This window comes from Balearica regulorum, chromosome 4 (genome assembly GCF_011004875.1).
Source record: "Balearica regulorum gibbericeps isolate bBalReg1 chromosome 4, bBalReg1.pri, whole genome shotgun sequence".
Classification (NCBI taxonomy): Eukaryota; Metazoa; Chordata; class Aves; order Gruiformes; family Gruidae; genus Balearica; species Balearica regulorum.
Window position 1 is genome coordinate 1,830,650 of NC_046187.1, and position 21,626 is coordinate 1,852,275.

The 21,626-nt window shown below is 44.1% G+C and overlaps 1 protein-coding gene across 14 annotated transcripts in view; it reads right to left on the minus strand.

Annotated features, from left to right (window-relative positions):
- RUFY3 (RUN and FYVE domain containing 3) overlaps nucleotides 1-21,626 on the minus strand; it is a 60,644-nt gene that overhangs the window by 26,949 nt on the left and 12,069 nt on the right. The window contains exons 1-2 of one of the 14 annotated variants that reach the window (XM_075750861.1): nucleotides 17,364-18,065; nucleotides 17,099-17,286 (exon numbers count right to left, since the gene is read on the minus strand). The exons of 8 other annotated variants lie outside the window; for them this stretch is intronic. In XM_075750861.1, coding sequence (XP_075606976.1) covers nucleotides 17,099-17,276 — 178 coding nt within the window. In that variant the 5' untranslated portion in view covers nucleotides 17,277-17,286; nucleotides 17,364-18,065. Of the gene's footprint in view, nucleotides 1-4,380; nucleotides 4,502-17,098; nucleotides 18,066-21,626 lie in introns of those variants that run through there. 5 more of the 14 variants (XM_075750860.1, XM_075750869.1, XM_075750859.1 and 2 more) reach the window with 5 other exon arrangements.

Sequence of the window (21,626 nt, forward strand, 5' to 3'; positions counted from 1 at the left end):
GGTTTGTGATTTGCAATACTTTTTAGGATTTGCGACGTAGCTAACTTTCACCATTACTAGGAAGGCAGACTCAGTGAAAAAAAGTCAGATATAAATAATATCACACACGACTGCAAAAACTACTTTTGGTACATGCAATTAAAAAAACCCCTTCCGTGTATTTTCTTCTGCAAACTTCTGCACAGAACTAACGAATGCCACCTCTGACAGCATCCATCACAGCTGCCCTTTAAGAGTACATGAACACCACTATAGCATTTGCTTCTACCGCAGACAACTATTGTCACAAACCTGCGCTTTCCTTCGGTACCGCGATTCAAAATCTGCTCAGAACAAGCTTATCTGGTAAAAAAAACCATCAACCCCCTCCTGGTAGCGCAACTCCACCTACAGTATATCCACACTTCTGACCGAGACAGATAAACCGGCAGAAATCGCTAGTAGGTTTGAATTATCCAAGGCAATTTTTATACGTACTCTCAAAACAGTACAGTGTACCCTCAGAACTAGGTTCCTACTCCATTATAGACTCACAGGAAATCACGCACGATTCTTAAGAGTATCGAGAGCTGCTGCCTCTCACAGACCTATACTCAGGCCAAGGGTACCGTATGCTTTTTGAGCCAAGGTCCACGGTTTTCCACGAGTCTTGAGAGGTCTGTGACTGCTGTGTGTCAAATGGGGTCAATACTACCCTAAGTAAAATAAAAAACCCCACCAAAAAATACAAACACACAAAAATAGAGGGGCGTATGAAGCATGTTCAAGACAACTAGATTCCTACAACACTTTTAAGAACTAATTAACATCTGAGATGATGAAAACACTTAAGAAAAAAGAAAAAGCAGGGCTGTGCTTTCATTTAAGACTAAAATGTGCAGTCACAGTCTAAAGAACCGAAAAATGTTTTCATCGCAATAACTAAAGGTTTCTGCTTCATTACTCTCTTGTGAACAATGGTGCTCTGCATATGCAGCTTATCTAAGATTCTCATCTTGCAAACCAATTAACTGTTATATAGTATGAAGCTGGATAAAATCCCAAAGTTTTATTCCGAACACGAAATCCTAAGTAGTTTATACTATCGTTACATGCACTGCAACATATACACCTTTAAAATTGGGTCTTAAAGAGCTGGGTAAACAAGCAAAGGTGACTTTTACACACTAAGACTTCTCGGCTGGCTTTAAGTCAACCCAGACACTTTCTGCTTCGACAGTCTGACCCTGACGTGCAATTGAGATTCGCTGGTTGAGTCAATGCCTTCTCCAACTTTCCCCTTCTGCCTCTTAACTGCAAAAACCCTACACCTGTGTTTTACTACACATGCCATGCCGTCAACCTTAAAAAGTACAACTTTGGCCCTTAAACTCTACCTTTCAATGTGGTTTGGATTTCAGTTGAAGTCATCTTGAATTCTCAAGACACTTTCCTATTTAAATATCGTAGCTTCTACACAACAGATGTTTTCCAACCTTGCACGTGGGATGCAAGTGGTCATGACTCAACTGGACTTGCATCCCGTTACAATGACAGGGTAAAATAATCAACTACTCTTACTGTTTCCTTAAAACCCTGAACTTCCAGGTTTCTGAAGAGGTAAAACTGCACCACAGCTATTCACAAGCTAACAGCATGAAAAGCAAAGGGCTCCTGAGAAGCCTCCACAAAGACGACATTTTCAAAAGCACCCAAGAATCTCAGGAACCCTGTAATTTGTTCAGAAGTTAAAATACGTACCTAGGAACGTAAAAGTCAAAGTCAATGCATTGCTTGATTTCAAAGGTTAAGCTGCCACTGTGGTCTAAGTACTTCTCACCTGGTGACAATAAATTTCATTGCTCCTTATATTGAATTACCCTAAAAGAATTAAGAAGAAACTAAAATAAAACTAGACCTTTGATGAAATGCAGGTAATCATGGAACACTGTAGATGTGAACAAATCTGCTCAAAGCAATGCCAACTGCTCAGTGTTTCAATGAGGTTCTCCATGTGTCGAATCCATATCAAATCAAGAACCGAAACTTAGAGCAATCTGACGTTTAGAAAGGCTGCTTCTGTGCACGGAAGGGAGATGGCATCTCCAAACAGTTCACGCTGTGTTCAGATTGACTGCGATACGTTAATGGTGAAATGCTTTCAAAACAAACCAGCCAGCTCTCTGCAGTACGCTGAGCTTCAGTTAAGCAAATTCACATTAGGAAAGACATTAGTTCCAGCCACTCGGACTACAAAATCATAATTTCTAATAAACGTGGAAAGCAAATCCCGAGATAAATTAAGGACTTTCATCATTTAAACTGAAGTTCAACATCATTATGTACTTGTTCAGCTTCTTGTACTGCGGTTAAAGCTTTCTGGGCATTCCCTTACCTTCCAACGCCTCATCTGCCTTCCAGCATCGCAAGCCCCTGACGCCCATCTCAAGGATGAGGTGACACAAGTTTTGGCTATCACGCAAACACTCTCTTGGTGTGACAGAAATAAAAAGGACGTGCCTATTCACAAGTGAAAAGCAGAGGCACGTCTGTTCCTACAGAAAGACCTTTTATTCTACTAATTTTTTGCTTCTATATTCAAAACTCAACCTGTCTGTTTTAAAGGACTGCGGACAAAACGGCAAGCAGCTGGACTAACGCCACCGTACAAAAACTAAGTCGGATTTCCTAAGAGAAGAAACATTTTCACAGAGAGTTTGTAAGGTTGCTTCCTTTGTTTTTGCCATGATGTCCTTAATGTTGACTTTTGAGGGGGACAGCACACTCTGCAGCAAGCATCCACCAGTCTCCGATCCCCCGCCCAGGAGGACAGTTTCCTGCACGAACCAGGCACGTAAGACAAAAATCCCCACAAAATCAATGCAAAAAATCTGTACACAGTTTAATGGAGGGGGGGAAAAAAAGCCTTGACCTCTTTTTTTTGTTTGTTTGGTTAGTGGTTTGGTTTTTTTCCTTAAAGACTACCTTGCACACGCCTTCGGCTGGAGCTGCTGGGGAAGCAGAACCCGCTGTCGTGCCAGGAGAAGGAACATCTCCAACGCTTATGAGGCCGCCGGCAGAAGCCCAGGCACTAACCAATGCAGCAGTTAAGGAAGGCACTATCCAGGGAAGGGCACCAGCAAGACAGAGGCGTCGTTAACACCCCTGAACTAATTCTTGTGCACAATGCATCCTCTTTAAAAAGGTTTATACCATCTGAGTTACCAAGTATAAATAAAAATAGAAATAAAAGTTTGCTGTGTCATGGTTGATTTCACTTTTTTTCTTCCGCCAGAAATGCACTTAAAACTATTTGCACTGGAAGGTTTTTCCTGAGCGAGCCCCAAGCCCAGCTGCGTTACTCGGCCATCCTTAACTACCGGTTATTATTCTAGTAATAATCACAGCTACGGATTTTAAGAGAGATGTATCCTTCATGGTGTCGCTCATAGTTTACTCTCTGTTTACAACCCTGAGTCCATAACATAAATGTGCTTCACTTAATTTCACCATTTTGCATTACTAAGTTTCAAGTTTAAATTGTTTATCTGTGCTATAAAGCAACAAATGCAGCTTTTGGTTAACATCCTACGGGTGAGAATCAGACCAACACTGAATAAAAAACGCTGGCAAGAAAAGAGATCCACCGTGGGATCTGCAATCCGCACCACCTCCGAAAACACTCAGTACACTAAATTCTCATTTCATACTTCGCAAGTCTTAATCAAAATTTGCAATACAAGTTTTAGAGTCACTTTTGCAAAGTCTGCAGTTGATAAATATTTCAGAAAATCTGAAGCTTTGGGGTGATTTCTGAAATACTTTTTTAAATGTAGCTTCCGTATATTGCTGCAATCTTTTAAGTTGTGTTTATATCAGGCTCAGGAAAATAATTGCCTCAGAAAGCGTTCAATATAAATAAAGTAGCCCCGTGTTGATTTACTTTTTCTGCCTCCGCTTGAAGTTCAAATATCCCAAAATTTTCAAAACATTTTTTAAGCAACATTGTATGCACATATTTTCAAAGAGATCAGTAAGAATTTAGCAACCAAAATCGATCCCATGGAACCCAAGGAGGGGCCCATAAAATTCAGAAGAAAAGCCTTCACAATATCTATTTAAAATGTAAATTAATACAATTGCAAGAGCGATGCATTCACTGGTGTGATCAAAGACATTCTCTTTAACACGCTAACAGGAGAAACCAAAGATCCACACCGAGCGCAACTAGGGCAGCACGTTCTGGCCGCGAACCTGGTTCAACCAGCCCAGCACGGTCAGAAAGCCACGGCTATTGGCACGGCAAAGGAAAACTCTATTGTGCGCTCAGGCTCAAAATAAGAAGTCAAAAGCCAATCGTTAGCGGAAATAATAGCTGAAAGATGTTGGTGTGGCACGCACCTTCAGTATCATCACGCAATTGCTCCACCACATCTGTCAAATCCTCCCAAGAGTCTTTGCAAACAGCAAAAAGAAAGGAAAAGAAAGAAAATGTCATGCAAGCCATGATCTAAAGGAAAGATTCAAAATCAAGGTATAAGAAAAGGGTAAATGAAAGGGAGATTTGCATAATACAAGACAATTCATATCGGGAAAAGATTTGCAAGTCAAAAGGGTTTAGTAGTCTGCACAATGCAATACAGCAAAGCGTTTTTTTTCTTGAGAGTCAAATTAAGGCAGGCTTCAGTGAAGCTTCAGAAGCTTTGTTTCTTTCTGCATTAAGACAAGCAACGTTTTAGCAAAGCACATCCTAAAAAGAAAAGCAAGAAAAGCATTATTTTGTTTGTAAGCTCAAAGCACTAAACTTTCGATATTTACGCAAAGTCAGCATTTGCTTCCATTTCCTCCTACCCAGCCCCCAGAAGAACCTCCCAACAGGGAAATGCACCACGCATGAAAACAAGCACGTTTCAGGAGAAGGACGTACTGAGGACGCTTTGGATGAGGTTAAACAGAGCTTTCACTCCGTTACGAGCGCCACTCCAAATGAAAAATCTTGCCGAGGTGATCCAGCCGAGCCCGGCCGCGGGTCACAGGTTTTACGCCGTCATTCTGGTGATGATTCACTAAGGCCTGGATGAGGAAAACCCCTCTGTCTCCTTGCCGGGCGCCTGCAGATGGCAGACAGGCGTGGGGAGGAGGTCGGTGTCCTGGGAGAGGAGCGGGCAGGACAAGGGGAACTTGTTTCAGCTCGCCCGCTAAATCCCCAGGTTCAAATCCAGAAAACAAAGCCGGACGAAGCCGGGGAGGGTCTGAACCCTGTGGGATTTTCAGCTCCCTACTTATGTGCCCCACTGTCCCCAGCACTAATTCCCAATCGGTCCAACGTCCGAAGCACAAGAAAGGCTCTATTCCCCCGTACCGGCCAGCTGTGCCAAAGTCCCGAGCAAAGTACACACACTACTGGGATCTCCTCCCTCCCACGGAAAAGCTATCACCAGCCTCCTCCTGCCGCAGGAGCCAGCGCTGGCGAGCAAACAGCGTAGTCACAGGCACTGCTTTTAAAGAGGGGAAAAAAAAAAAGTGTAAATATCAGCACAACTAACAATTCAACCGGTCCTCGAAAGCTTCTTATGGTGCAATACCACTGACCAACAGTCTTCTCATCCTTTCCAACTGTTCTATTCCTGTAACTGATCCCTAAAAATCAGCTTTCTTCATAAACCAGACGGTCACATCTTCCCCCACGGCTAAACATTACTGCAACGCTGCCAACAGCACAAAGCCCCCAACCCTTGGGTCAACCCAGGTTGAAGTGATAGACCACCTTTGACTCAGCAGGGACTTCTCCTCTCCTTGTCGGGGTGAACAGGGACACAACCAGGTCCACGTTCCTCTGCCAGCTAGGAGCAACATAGAGTTTTGCTTGAGAAATCCCTTCCATTGCAAAAACAAAGCCCTGGTGATGCTCCCCCCACACTACGCTTACGGCCTTTGGTCTGTCTTCCAGGGTCACTTTCACCCCTTCCCCTTTATTTTTTTAAGGGATTAAAATGCAAATGTTAGTGTGATTGAGAAATTCAGTATTTGTAGAAAATTCCCCTTGCTGTCTAACAACACTACATAATCAAGCTAATACCGAGCATGTTTTCCAGGTGTATTTCTAGCATTTCTGAAAACAAATTAGAACCTCGCTGCACATGCAATGGTTTATTTACTAGCAGCTTCATCACACGCAAAGATCAGAACCAGATTCCGATCACCCGGAATCCCTACCTGCACGCAGACTGAAGCCAGACATCATCACTGAACGGGCTGCCATCTAATCCTGGGGGTTCGGGGTTTCTCCTTCATCTCAAGCGTGAACAGAACTTCTCATAGCCAAAACAAGACTTACAGTTAGCTTGGCAAGAGGGACAGACCAAGTTGCCAGGCTTCGCTTAGCCTTTTACGTCATCTTTCTCCCTCCGATTGTGCCGCCTGAGCCTCCTCCCCGCACACGCCAGGCAGCCTCCCGCTGTTTAAGCTCCGTACCCCTCTACGCCTCTGTCTTTGCTCAGCTCCATATCCAAAACCCACCCAAGACCTCCAGCCTACGACGACAGCTGTTACCAACAGGCGGTGAGGCTTATGCACACGAGTGCAGGTTTTGCTTTCTCATCGCTTCCTTTTTTCATTTTTCTTTTTTTAAATCAACGTAGGAAATCCCTTCGCTGTGTCAGGTCAGCCCAGCCCGGGCAGTCCGGTACCCCACCTCGCCTAACGTCTGGGCTACGTTTCACAGAGAGCTGCAAGAAACCTCGCGTGGCTCTACCTGGACAATTGCTACCCCATTCACGGTAAAGCATTAAGGTGCATATATGTATTTTTTTCTTTTTTTTTTTTTAACCCTTAGCAAGTGATTCACGTAAAGCTTACAGACCAACATCCAGTGGAGTCGCAAATATTTTCTTCTACTATGTCCATAGGGGCAATAATCCTAGCCTCTTTCCAGTGAGAAACGCTTGCAAGAATTGCATCAATTTACGTTGGCACAAAGGCGCCACGGGATTTGTACAAATTTAGAGGCAAAAGCAGGTTTAATTAGCACTTTCCTTCATATTTTCATTCATTTCTTCACGCATCTAACTGTGGTTTGCATATATTTCATTTCTTCTTTTACATTGTACAGTTTCCCCCACTCGTCTGGAATTTCCACCACACAACAGCGGGGAAAAAACCTTAAGACACAGACACACAAAAAATAAAATTAAGAAAAATTACAGAAATCTGCAACTTGATAGTTTCCATGTTCCTTATCATGGTACCTCTAAGACAAACTCAATACTTTTGATGATTATGGAAAAAAATATTAAAGCCTTTAACTGGTGTAATACCAAGTTTAGTAAACAGGATGACCAAGACTTTTAAGTCTTCACAAAACCATTACCTCATTCCAACTAGATCCCCAGGAAGATAAGTATTATCGAAATGGATATCCCACCAGAACAAATGCACAAGCAAGTTCTTCACAAAGGAACAGGAGTACTTATTACCACCACAATGGTCGTCATGAAAATCCCATCCGTTAATTTAACGCTGCAGTTTTTTGACGTTACTCTCTTCCCCGCGTCGCTGACGCAGCGGGGGTCTCCTCAACAGGTCTGACTGCAAGCGAAGGTCCGGCAGCCGCCGGGGACTCCGTTTGGGCTGATTTAGCTCCGGAGGAAGAAACCCCAGACAGCCTGAGCAAAGTGACTTCAGCTGCCGTTCACACACTCACTACCAACCACAGAGTCTTTCAAATCCCACGTGAAATAAGGTTTACGAGGCATTTTATCCTTTCCTAACAACTAAAAAAACCAAACCAAAACCATCCTCATGAGCAGGGATATTAACATATAAGCAGCAGGAGCTTCTCTGTGTTCTGACTTTGTTCCCACTAATAAGAAAGCTTAAAAAGGGGTGATGATTAATGAATACTGAATGATTACGTACAGTAAGAAAACAAACAAAAACTTTCTCTCCTAACTTTATCTTCCTGAATTTGCTCACCTCTTCATTTTTGGTTCAGTATTTCTCACAGATACACGCAATACCTAACAGTTACACTGACATTTGGAACAACTCGTGCAGGAATAAAGGATATTGCCAGCGGTTACACTTCCCCATGCAAATAAAAGCTTTTAAAAACAAACCCCTGGGAGAAAAATTATTTCACGCTGTTATTAAACAGAAGGAGTGCTTCTTTTTTTTTTTTCTTTTAAAGATTGAAGTTATTAGCTTAACACAAGGTTAGGAGTAGAAACCTTAACGAATATTCCTCGCTACCACCGTACCTGTCCGAGTCCCATCCAGCTGTGTGCTGCAGTACAATGCTCCTACGTCTCCTGGCAGCCCCCAACGTGGCTGTGAAAAAGCTCAAGTCCAAAGGCAACAGCGCTAAGCAGTGAGTTGCCACACTACTACACAGTGCTGAGAAAAAACAGGCTACATGCAAAAGCTGAGTACGTGACGGGGAAGTCAAGATTGTGGCTTCTCACACCGTGGGCCGGACGGGGATAAACCCAGCATCCGATTCATGCTGTGGGGTTTTTGACCAGGTGTCTCGTGAGCAGACACCAGCAAAAGTTCCCAAATACGCAGCAGAAGCATCCCTGGGATATTTTAAATAAACCTAAACAAGCATTGAACATGTGCCCTTTCATAAACACGGAGAAGTTCCCATAGCCCAGAGCTGCACAAACCCCCACATATTCCCTTCAAATCCCCGACAGAGAATGTATTCATTCAGAAATAATGTGCAAAGAACATACATATATATATGTGTGTGTGTGTTATACCAGGACACCACCTACAAGCAGACTCCCACGATTTGCGGTAAGCCTAGCAGTAAACCGCAAGTTCCCCAGCACACGCAGCTTCCCAGGCCATCAGTTCTGTGCCCACCTCCTCTCTACTTTTATCAGTAAATACCTTGCGAGTGCAACGAGGAGCATCGAACGCCCCGAACTTCTTACACAGCCAGGGCATTTTTTCATGCGTAAAGACAGACGCTCAGAACACAGCAATGAATCCATACATCCTTTCTATAGTTTCCAAGCACAATATGAGAATCAAGTTCCTCCAAAGACAGACTAAATAGGTCAGGATCTTTTGGGTTTTTTTTCTTTTAAGTACAGAATTCTTAACAAATGCATAAGGAGAAGCCAAATAGTCAGTAAAATAACAAAAAAAACCCCACACTAACCCAGCACTGATTTTAGGAAGTGAAAACAGAGCCAGACACACAAAGCATGGCTTTGTGACAATGGTGCCATGTCAGCTATGCTGCTCTGAAAGGCCTGGCACCCATCTCCTCCTTACTTACAGAAAACATTAACGCTGTTGAAGAATTATAAACAAACAAAACCACAAGAAGACCAGGGTCCCCCCGTTCTGTTTACTGATAAGGACAGGGGTTATTCATTAAGCTTGCCCACAACAGCAGCGCAGATAAATACTAAACACAGCAGCAGCTGAACACCAATACCAGGAATGACAACTGGACTGCCTTCAGCGTTCAATCTCCGCTCCTGCCTGGGGATTCACCACAACTGAAAAAAGTTCTGAGGAGAGAAGAAAAAACAACCGACACAGTTAAAGTAAGACCTACAAAAGTGCCGACGAGTTAGTGAGGACTGAACGACAAATGCAGGAATCGGGATGATGATCAAGAGAACCGAATCCAAGCAAGCAGCAAACAAAAATGCCCAGCAACAAGGGCGACTTTCTCCCGATTGCTCTTTTTTACCCAACATCGTTCTTTAAGCTAAGCCCTAATATTGAAAGCACGCCGGGAACTCTTTCTTTTTCCTCCAGCAAGGAAAGACAAGACCACTCCACCACGCCTGAGCCAGAGCGTCAGGAGTTAGGGCAGCACTTCCCGCATTCCCTCAAAGGCACTTTAACATTTAACTAGAAGTGAAATTCTACAGCGACCATCAGCGTCACCGTAACGGAGAGTTGCCCTGTCGTTATGCCGCATTATGCCAAAAGAGAAGAAGTACCGTCCGTGTTCTAGAGAGGGATGCTAACGGCAGAAATGCTGACACGTGTGCTCTTTAGAAGATTAATTATAGGACTATTTCTGATTTAACTTTTGGTCTGCTGCACTAACCACTTGCTGTTCTTTCTTGGGCCACAGCATCTCACAAAGTAGAGCAAAGTCAGAAGAGCTCACTGAGAAATAATGAACATACATAGCAATTACATTCACGTCTCTTTTTTTTTTTTTCCATTAAGGCTAGCACACTCTCCTTCATTGTATGGACAACTATTACTTTTATCATGAAACGGAAACCTATAATCGCATTATTATACTTAAAATGTATTATCTCATATTTCTTGCCTTAGGAATGGTAAATAAATACATTCAATAAGAAATAATTAAAGTGGTCAAGAAAAAAAATTAAGTAGATGCTGTTAATATCATTGTAGGTATGTAATGAAATTTTTCAGATTACAGTTGCAAATCAACTGGATCGTGAAGCGCTGACAAAGAAAAGGAACCAGCAAAGACAGTTTCAGCATTACGTTCAACCACTTTGCAATCCAAAAATCAAGGAAGCAACCAGAAGCCCAGAACGCCAGGAACAATCTGTTCAGGACTTACAAAGTAGCTGAAGAAAAAACATTTTTCAACCCACTACATAAGAAACCCATCTCTACGGTTTTATGTATAGAAAGAGCCATGCATGAAGAGGAAAAAAGTAAGTCCATCACTTTTACACTGCAAATTCTATCTAGGACAGCTGTTTTCAAAACAGGAAGGTCAGACGGAATAGCAGATACTAAAAAAGCTTAACACGCATCCTCCCGTGCGAGTACCACTGCACCACACGTGCCCGCCTGCCAGTCCCGGCTACGCTTCCAGAGCGGGAGAACAAAAAAAAGAGAACACGCAGCTCCGCTTCGGTACTGCTGCTGCCTCTAGGCAGCCTACAGCTGGACTTGGCTGACACTGCTGACCTTGCCGCTATCCGCTCCCTGCGGATAACAGCTCCTTTTATCTATTGCCTCTGACCACACCACGCACGTCCACTCTGCTATCCCACACCTTCCTCCTTTGTTCGCTCGGTTAACACATCCTTACCCGGCACCCAACTGCCCAGAACCGCTTTACCTCACATTACAGCACTAACAGCCTGGGCTTCATTCTAACTTGGAACAAACGACTGCAATATTTGCAGTGATTTAGAGATTTTTTTATTTGGTGTTTTTTTTTTTTTTTTTCCAAAGGCTGCTGTCATCACTCTTGTTTTAACACGTGCTACTCCTCGCTTGGCAGCATCAGGGTCACGGCCTGACACGACCATTTTTCCTACACCATGGACATTTTGACATAAATTAAGGCTTGGACTGTACCAAAAAAAAAAAAAAAATAGCAGTCACACATCTGCAACAAACTGGGAGGAGATGAAAAGGAAGGAAAAAAACCAGTACAGAGGACTCGGGAATTCCAAGCCCACTCTCCATCGCATATATGGGACAAGTAAATAGCAAATGTATATCACACAGTCCACAGTGTAAGCCCACCCTAAGTTTTATTCCTGTCTCCTCGAGATGACCATCAAGCATTTCTGCATGTTGCAACTGTGGGGAGTTACATGGAATGGTTCTCCACAACCAGCCTCTATCCAGAGGGAAATACAGGAGTAGCTGCTACGGGAAATTTCTCGGTTTGGCACTTAATAGTTTGCACACACACACAAAAAAAAAAACCCCAAACCAAACCAAAAACCCCACAACCCCAAAATCCTACTTTAGCCCCCCGAATCTTTCACTTCCCATCTCGGTTGACACCTAAGAGGTTTCTCTGCAACACTTTTGATTCTCTATCTCCAAGGGAAATAAACCTGCCCCACATTTCCCAGACCTGACTGACCAAGCTTAGGAGAGCAAAGGAAACAACTCTCAATCATGATTTCTTGATTACAGCACTGAAAATATTTACCAAAGCTTAAAATTTAAAACATAAACCAAAAATTAGAGTAGCCCCGATGCGGGTCTCCCCCTCGCCTTACAGGGCGCTCGCTCTCTTTTTCTCCCTGTTGCGTCAAATGAACTGGAGGGCTGGCACATTGTACTCATTGTCCTGAGGAGCTTTTTAAAACTTAATCTTTGCTCCCCTTCCGTTCAGGGTCAAGTGTCCATCTTCTCTCCATCATTTCCCTTTCTCCACGGCTCGTGATTAGGCCTAAGGACAGGGAGCAGGACGTCTCCTCCGTCCCTGAGGAGATGACCGTCTTTATCAGGTTACTTTTCAGTACATGCCGTCTGGATTACACGACCTAACTACTATTCAAAATATTCAGAACCATTAACAGACTGTAATTCATTTATCTTGCATATTATTGACTTCACATTTGTTCTATTAAATCTCATCTCTAGCTCCTTCAAACTTGTGACCCAGTTAGGGGTTTCTGCCGCCACGCGTGTTTAAAGAGGTGCTTTTCTAACAAGAGAGTAAGCATACGGGGTTTCTGCCGACACACGAAAGGTCCCTGCTACCCTCCATACAGTGTTTACAGTAGATCTGTTCTGTAATGGCAGAGGCACAACCCATGGAGCAATTTCACCGCTCAGTAACAGGTACCGGGGTTTCGGGCCAGGTACGCTTTGGTCTCCGCAGATCTTTATGCCAGGACCGCAGGTCCCCCAGCGGCACAGCCCAGTATGGCGGATGAGCCTTCGGGTCACACGGTTCCCTCGCAACCCAACGGCTCTCAAATTCCCCCACCAAAAATAAGGAGATTCTCGCCCCCCCTCCATGCAAATTTCAGCATCAAGGGGGCTGCCGATTTGCAAAACAAAAGTATAAGTATTAAGGACCTGCTGCTTCCTTAAACTATCTTCAAGCGTGCAAAGAAACGTGGAAAAATACTCGAACAGAAAATGGAGAGAAAAGGTAGAATCTGAAGAACGATCCAATAAACAGTGCAAGAGATTAATGGGCAAGAGGTTTTTGAGCGGAGAGAAGAGCATTTGCTTTTTCTGAAGAGCTGTACAAGTTCTACTCAAGGCGTTTTAGGCAAACATGCATCTGAAAGTAAGACTTTTTAAAGTACTGGTCTAAAAAGAAAAAAAAAATCTGACCTTAACTACCAAAAGAAAATTTCATCTTTGCACGTTATAAACATACCACTCCAATTCCCCATTTTAGTGTGAATAGAACAGGATTAAAAAAAGGAGGGGATACTATGATTCTGGACAGTTGCAAGCCAATTCAGATCCTACAGTTACCACATGTATTCCTTCTGTTCTCAACTACAAGCTGACCCCATGAGGATTAAAATTTCCGTTGCTCTAACGTGAAGCTCCTCATGAAGACGACTGATTATCCCAAGCAGACATTTAACATCCAGTAAAACCGTGGAAGGCCATTTTGCATCTCATAACTTCTTCCCAAAGTTGAGACCTGTATTCCACCCCGTCTACACACGCACTCTGCAACGTGGAACAGAAACACAATCCAGACGTGTTTCACGCCTCAGTCCCTAAAGATGCCTCGAGGATCATTATACCTATTGCAAACAAGATCTTAATAGCCACTAGTGCCACCTTTCATTCTGTGATGCCTGCATAGCACAGTAAAGTTCTGATTACCTAATTAAGAACCACTGTTTAATAAAAAAAAAAAATTTTTTCCAGGCCAAGCAGATTGACAGTATCTAGCAAAATCCGCTTATTTTCATACACAGGGAATTGTTCCAAACAGCTGAAAGTTTATTGCTTTTATTGTTAAATTGAGCATCCATTTACACACTGTACTGAACACATACAGTCGCAAGAAACTCAGTAACTATACTAATACAGCTACCCTTCTGCTACACGCTACTCTTGAATTAAATTCAAGTTTTGCTCAGAGTTACACTCAGAAACTCCACCTCTGTGGCAGGAACCAATTCCTCCAAACTGACACCATTTCCTCTCGGATCGGAATCTGTTTCCCAACGTGCACTGCTTTTGGCTTAAGAAGTAGCAGAATTGGGCTTGGGTTTACTAGAAAACATCAGCACCGCTGGAGGATGCCTATTGTTTTTAAATGTCAGTAAGACGGCTATGACCACCATGCCCTTTGATTACGAGATTACGAGCTGCCCTCCCCCGTCCCTCCAGCTCCTATCACTAAATTAACAAACTACTTCCATTGCAAAGAAAAAAACCAACATACTGCAGCTCCTTGTTTAGCACAATTCTGTTTTCTCAAATATTTTACTTTTTTTGCCCTACATTTGGAATAGCTACAAGAAAAAAAAGCATCTTTGAAAACAGCAAAGCAGAAAGTCACTTCATAGCCAATCGTATGAAGAGAAGCTTGAAGGTGCAAGGCCTGTGACACAACTCAGCTGGAAAAGTTGGGAACCCAGAAGAGGAGAAGCTCCCTTACAATTTAACAACTCATCACAGGGCATTACACCACAGCAGTCTAGCACAAGCGTACAGCCGTCAAAATTCTTGAGACTAAAATCTTATTTTCCCATCGCATTTTAAACCTTCCCCATTCTGCGTGCTGTTCTGTTCTTGGCCCTTTGTCTTCTCTTCTTACTTACTCGCTGCCCAGAACCGCCGTCTTCCTCTCCTCGCTCTGACACCATGGGCTGGCTGGCAGGTCCGGGGTGCAGGGGTGGGTGCAGACACTACGATGCAAGGCCAGGAGCACGGTTCCTATGCATCCTAAGCACGATGGGTGCATGAGGAGGAGGAGGAGGAGGAAGGCAGGATGGCTGCTTGTGGGCTGGGGGCATCGCAGATCACAGAGTGAAGAAAAGCCAGAGACAAAAACCTCTTGGGAAGCAGCAGGAGCTGAGGGACAGCAACTGGAGGCTTCAAATCCTTATTTCAACAAGCTGCTGGATCTGCTACCGCAATGTGTTATTTTTTTACATAGCTTGATTTGTAAGGAAAAAATTGCAAACTCTTGTCATGCCTTTGGCAGAACTCCAGAGCCTTTTTTTTTTCCCCCTTCTTCTTCATAATCCCTACCTTTCTCCATCAGTTTTATGGAGATACCACAAGACACATCAGCTTCGGCTCCTAGGTCTCCTGCTTTCCCCCCCAGACAAGCACTTGGTGTCCGCAAGCCCCGTCGCCCTGTCCCCTCAACGCACGCATACACAGAGGACGCAGCAGCAGCGCTGATGCAGTAGCACCAGTTCCAACCCGAGGGATAAAGCTGTGTCAGCTTTTCTATTATGAACGCTTCCTCCTGACCTTCTATCTCTGTTAAAAATATGAACTGGGTGCAAAGCTCCCACCCCAAAACAACCAGTCTTTCTGCCTCCCAACAAGCAACCTGAACTTATGAATGTATAAACACCTCCATAAAGGTTATGATTATGATACAGTTCTCTTTTTTAATTCAGTTTTGACAGACAAATTAAATAACATGGCAATGAAATGAGAAAACACCATTTTCTAAACCTTTCTGGTACTTGCAAGAGAGTGACTGTAATTACAGCTTTAAAAACAATTATTTTTCTAGTTTTGGGGAAGGGTTAGTCTAGTATTAGCATCTGAATTGTTTACAGAGGCAGGAAAGAGCGCAAGCTGTACACTGTAAGGAGATATATTCAGCACATTTGAGAAAGGCAACCCAGAAAAGCTCTGTCACAGACGCTGGAGTTCGCTCAGAGCAAGAAGGCGAACAGAGAGGGAAGAAACACATGCAAAACCAAGGATCTAAAGAACTGACTCACAGCGTGACTGAAAGGTTTTCCAGGCTATACCCTCAGAAGAGCCCTAGCTTGCTTAGGTGGTCATTTACTAACTACCTAACAGTAGGTTAGGTAGTTATGAAAGCGATGGAGAGAATACATAAAAATCAATCCACCTGCACTAGAATGTACTGTTAAAAAACCCCCAAGCACTCAAGTCCAAAAACATAGGAGTAAGACTGAGCAAGTTCTGAATAAGCCCGTGCCACATATAGGAACATGGGAATTGGCAGACGGCTGGCTTTCTGCACCCTTGGCTCACCCTGTCTCACCGCTCTGGTTCTGCTTTCCTGAGCCTGTGCAGCACCTCTCCGAAACCCCGGGACATGCTTCAGAGGGAGCGTTAGTCTCTGCTTTTGAAACCTCCGTCTAGTATCTCACTGTGTGACTAAGTCTTTGGCAAGCAAATCCAAACCCAAGGGCTGCTACCACTGAAAGCAGCTGTCAAATGGAAATTAAATTATCACCTGGAAATTAATTTTAAAGCTCAAATCCCCACCACAAGTTGCCTCATCCAGCAAAACGACAATATAGTAAGGCATTCCTGACTTGACAAGCCAGCATCAAACGGGCTTGACTACTTGGTGGAGTTGCTCTTGGGCAGTTACCGGAAAAGGGCCAGGCGCGAAAAGACGGAGCCCCCTCGCCGTAAGACCAAAAGGTGCTCGGCACCCAGCAAGGGGCACCCTGGCCATGTCGGTGAGGACGGCAGCGCTGGTACTGTGCAAAATTCCTTCAGAAATTCATCCTACCTCCTTCCTCCCCACTTTTTTTTTATTGGTAGAGAACATCCTCTCGTGTTTTTAGCGCTCGCAAAGCTTCCAATCCTCATCTGACGTGACCCAGTGTTAAACCGTTTTCACCATCGAACCAGATCACAAATCCTTTGTCGAGAAGCAAGATGCATTACACCTCCGCTTTTCAGGCTTCCAAGCCATTATAAACAACAGCACGCTCAAGAGAAGCGAGCTGGAAGACTTGCGATAGTATTATCTCCTGACAATAGGCACAGCTGCGTAATCGCTTGGGGCTTTCCGAAAACTACCCGCTGACCGTACGCAGACACACGTCTGTATTTTGCCAGTATGCTCCATTTCTAAAAGCTGACAGCCGACTACCAGAGCTGTAAGCCCTGTTTTGAGAGTAAAATCACGATTGAATGTATCGCTGAGCACGCATCGTGGTTATCTTCCTTCCCGAAACCCACAAACCCAATCTTTCCAGATGCATCTTAAAAAATAACAACCATGAAGCACAAATCTGTCGGGGGGGGGGATTACAAATGACGCAACAAATTGTAAGGGCAATCTGAAGCACCAGTTTGGCTTTCTAACATGTCCAGGTTCTCCAGGCACGACAAGAGCATCTCGTCCCAGAGACACCCCCTCCCAACTTGTGCAGCGGCTGTAACAATGCGACGGCTGCAGGGAACCGGACCGTACCTTCGTGGGTAGGCTCTGGGTCGGGCGTCAGCGAGATGTCGTCCAGCTCGCGCAAGCAAAGCCATTCTCCATCCATCGACACTCGGAATTTGCAAAGATAGATGGTCTCCATGGCAGCCTGAGTGATCTTGTCTGTGGTGGGGGTTGGCATGTCGCTTTGAGGCGTCAGAGCAGACATGATGACTCAGCTGGTACAGCAACAACGGGGGGGGCAAAAATAAGAACTAAAACAGAAAAGCTTTCGGAAGAAGAAAATAAGAAATACCTTGCTATTAAAGGATAGATATGCTCAGGATCGCAAAGACTGCTCTGGCCTTTTCATATAGAAAGCAAGGTAAAAACGCTGCTCCTTCACGCTCGTCTCTTCCTCCCTCCTTTCCACCAACTGTCGTCGTCGTCTTCAGCTATGCTACAGACTATTGATCCTAAGCGACCACGAAAAACCTGGCTTCTGCATCAAAGACAGGAGATAAGGGGAAAAAAAAAAACAAACAGAAAGAAAAATATAAAAAGAAATAAAAAAAGCAGAAGGAGGAAAAAGAATGGCTTCCTCTGGTGATTACCCGAGCAAAAACAAAGGCAGACTGTAGAGACAGATATCCAGGTTTGGTGAAATCAAACTGCTGGTCCCTTTCTTCCCAGAGCAGGCAGAGAGCGAGTGCCGATAGGATTGGTTGTGCGCAGTAAGCAGGGTGTTGACCAAAATGGCTGACTAATGAACTGAAAATTCAGGCTCATGTGATCAGCTGCTCTGAGCGTCGGGCGAGCAATTCCCAGGATGCTTCCGAGACGCTGCTGATGCAGGGACGGCAATTAGGCTCTCATCACCCACAGCACCTTCTCATCAGGCTACGCCAGTCGGTTTGTGAGCGAGCATAGCGCGCCGCGCGGGTTTCTCATCCGTCGCCCCCATACTACAAAGCAGCGCAGTCTAGCAGCGCCAGGAATACAAAGACACATTTGTATTCCTTTCACGTGCCTGGATGTCACTACAGGAATTAAATAAGTACCTTTGTTGTCACAGTAGGTGCGCAAGTTGCGGTTTGTGTTTTATTCGCTGTGCAACCTTCCCAAAGGGTACCTTTGAGCTAAGAATTCCCACATACAAAAAAAAAAAAAAAAAAAAAACCAAAAACCAAACGTTAGGATGGATTTATCCTCTCAGGGGAACAACGAGAAAAAAAAGATCTGGCTCTAAGCACTTGGGCCATCGAGGATTAAGCTCTTTTTGGGGGGGCACATGCACACAGAAAGATGACCAGGGAGAACACCACAAACATACGTAGCTACGCGACTCAACCTTACACTTGAAAAACCTCATCTGAAAACTGGTACTGCTCAGGCAAGGCTGATGAAGCAGCAATGGCAGACAGAGAAAAAGGCTTTCAATATCTCATGAAAAAGATGACAGCACTGCATTGCCCTGTGCCTTCCCGGCCGTCCGGATCTCCCCCGTGTCCCCAACCCTCGCAGCCCCACCTCCAGGGGACGAGAGGTCCAGGTCCACAGACACCCTTCCTGTTCCCGAGAGCACGGGACACTGCATCACCACTCACTTCAACTACAGTACAACAACAAATTAGCTTCTCTTGCTTTACTCCTGCGCGGCTCCAACGTGTCTGTGGAGAGCAGACGGGGAGCATCCATCTGAAATGGACGCCTAGTACCCCCCCGTGCGAATTCGGGGAAGGCTGACCACCAAAAAAGCGTACTGAGAAGAACACGTCAACGATTAATGCTTGGGACCTTAATTATTCTCCGTACTTTTTCTTCCCTAAAGAAGCACTCAAAAGGATGCATGTCTATTGCTTAGGGATGTGAAACAAAAACCGATGGCTTGAGACAGAATTCAGCATGCCAATGCCTATAGCTTTTCGGGGAAAACAGCACCCGTTACGTAAAAACCTCATAAAACTACAAGAAGGGTTAAGAGCTGTTATTTCTAACAGGCAAGAGGAAGCAGTTGCTTTCAGTGAAAACTTCCTGCTTGGTGGATAACATTTTGACTCAGCAACTCTTTCCCCCGTTAGACTACACCAAACAAAGAGCCATGCAGCGTATTAGTACAGCGACGCAAAGGAGAATTATTTCACAAACGACAACAGTTACTATTGTTCCTTCTCCCTAAGAAAGAATGGGGTTTATAAACCGTGCTGACAGCATTTTAACTCATGATATTTAGACTTCCTTTCATCAACGACAACCTCTAGTATTAGCTTTCACATTGCACCACTATTTCAGAAGCAGTGAAAGTCGCCATATACAAACAGCTACAGGAGAACAGCTGCTCCCTGGGCTCTCGCTAACCTTTCGAAAGGGTCTAAACAAATAGCAAACAATCAAAATAAACCCTTTAAAATCAACAAAGTACCATAAGCCATTATCCAACATATCTAATTACCAGACAGTTTCATTTTTTGGCTTTGAAACAGTCAGAAAGACAAACAGCATTAGGTGTAACCCCGCAGCTCCCATTTCACAACACGTGTCTGCAAGTGAATTCAGCCCTGGCAAGTGACCCGCATACCAGGATCACCGTGGAGGTTTGCTGAAAAATTAAGGAACTGCTCCACTTCAGCTGGTTTGCTTTTACGCCGTTTGCTGCTTCTTAACACGCAGCAATAAAAGAAGCCAGTCTGCCCCTTCCAGCTCGGTTGCACTTTCAGGCTCCTTTACACAATGATCCTGCTGCAAGTACTCCATAGGGATATTTGAAATGTTTGAAAAATATTTTTCAGCTTTCATTAATTTTTGTTTATGTTTTGCCCAAAACAAAGCTTTAGACACAGTATACCACCCAATTTGATTTTGAACACTTGCCACCTTAAAACAAACTGAGCTACTTCACCTCGGTAAAACCATACCTTTTACTCCTCAAAGGAACAACAATGATATGAAGTATGCATATGCTTAGAAACGCCAATGAGTTGTCTTTGATTTTTTTTAAGACAACAATGACAAGTTCAGAAATTATTTTTCAAGCCGATTTGGTTTTTTCTTGCAGAGTTTTGATACGGGTATTGGAAGACCTAAGAACTCTTCAACCGTCCAGAGGAGACGGCAGTCTCCAGGTTCCAGTACATGGCTGAATTTACCCCTACAGTACAAACAGAGAACTTGCTTTCCCAACACAGCTTTCAGGGTAAGCCAAGGCAAGCAGCAAAACCATCACAAAAGCAGGTAACGCCCACACATCAGCTACACTACTACGGTAAAATAAAAACCCTACTCAGAAAACAAAAAACCCAAAACACAAGCGGAAAACCCCAAACAAGAACTATCCCATGACTTACTGATGTTGTATCACCTGGAAAACCCAAGACAAATCCTCCTCTACCCCCATTCTATGCCTCAAAGTTGGAAAGCAACATAGCATCTTACAAAGAAACAAAAGAAAGGTATCAAATACTTATATTTTCATAAAGCCTTTGATAAAACTACCATGCAACTCCAGGTCAACTGATAAAGCTCCACTGGGGTTCAATGAGTCAACGACAAAAGAAAACCAAGCGTAGGTGTAAATGAAGAGGAGGTTATTAATGAAGAACCACTTTCTCAATCTCAAACGAGTCAGACAGCCCTGACCGGTCTTACAAAACCCTCGTTATTAGCTACTCTTTGGCAAAAGTGGTAGAGGCTTTGGCTAGATGACAAAACAAGGCAGTTGTTTGCAAAAAACGTTTTCCAAGATAAGAGAATTAGAAATTGACTGTGTTGGAAGTTTAACCATCTGAAAGCAAAGCGCTCCATCAGCCACTAGTATTTGAAAGCGCAGCTGTACTCGAAAGTATTTTGCGTTTCAAAAGCTGAATAAATTAGAATAATCTAAGCAACAAAACCCAAACAAATTCCCAAAGAACCATTTGGACACGTACGACGCCTTCGGGTGGAGTTTTACTTCCAGTGCCGGCAAGCCAGGCCTGCGAGCAAGCCGAGTTTCAATCATTAGGTGAAAACTTTCCCCGATGACTGTGCAGAGATTGCAAAGCAGCCATACAGCAAAACGGCAAAGTTGGCAGATGAGATCATTGCTTCAGCTGACTGCGTTGCTTTGGGTTATTTAAAATCGCAGGAGACCACAGAGCCATACAAAAGCCACCACTACTATACGAACGGGAACCACTGCCGAAGGTAACAGCGTGGATGCGCTGCTGAGCTCTTAAACAGCTGCTCGGAGTCTCTGGGGACACTACAATGCCGGAGGTAACTCCATGCAAACAGGATGAAAATTATGAAGAAACACAAGCCTTTATATCACAGTCTAAGACAAGCATGAATCACGAGCAGGTTCCTGCAAGCTCTTCTAAAGCCTGTAACCTGTGTGTAGCTGCTCTATCAGACCAGGCAGCCTGACAGTCAGGTCCAGTAAGGCAGCTCCCACATTTCTAAGTGAAACAATTCTGATCTTCCTATTTTCCGCTCATGCTCTTGCCCGACATGTGAAACCCTCTTACTAGCAAACCTATGCTCAAGGTCTTTGCTCTCAAGCCCTCTCTTTCACTTTGCCTTCAACTCCACATCAACGTGT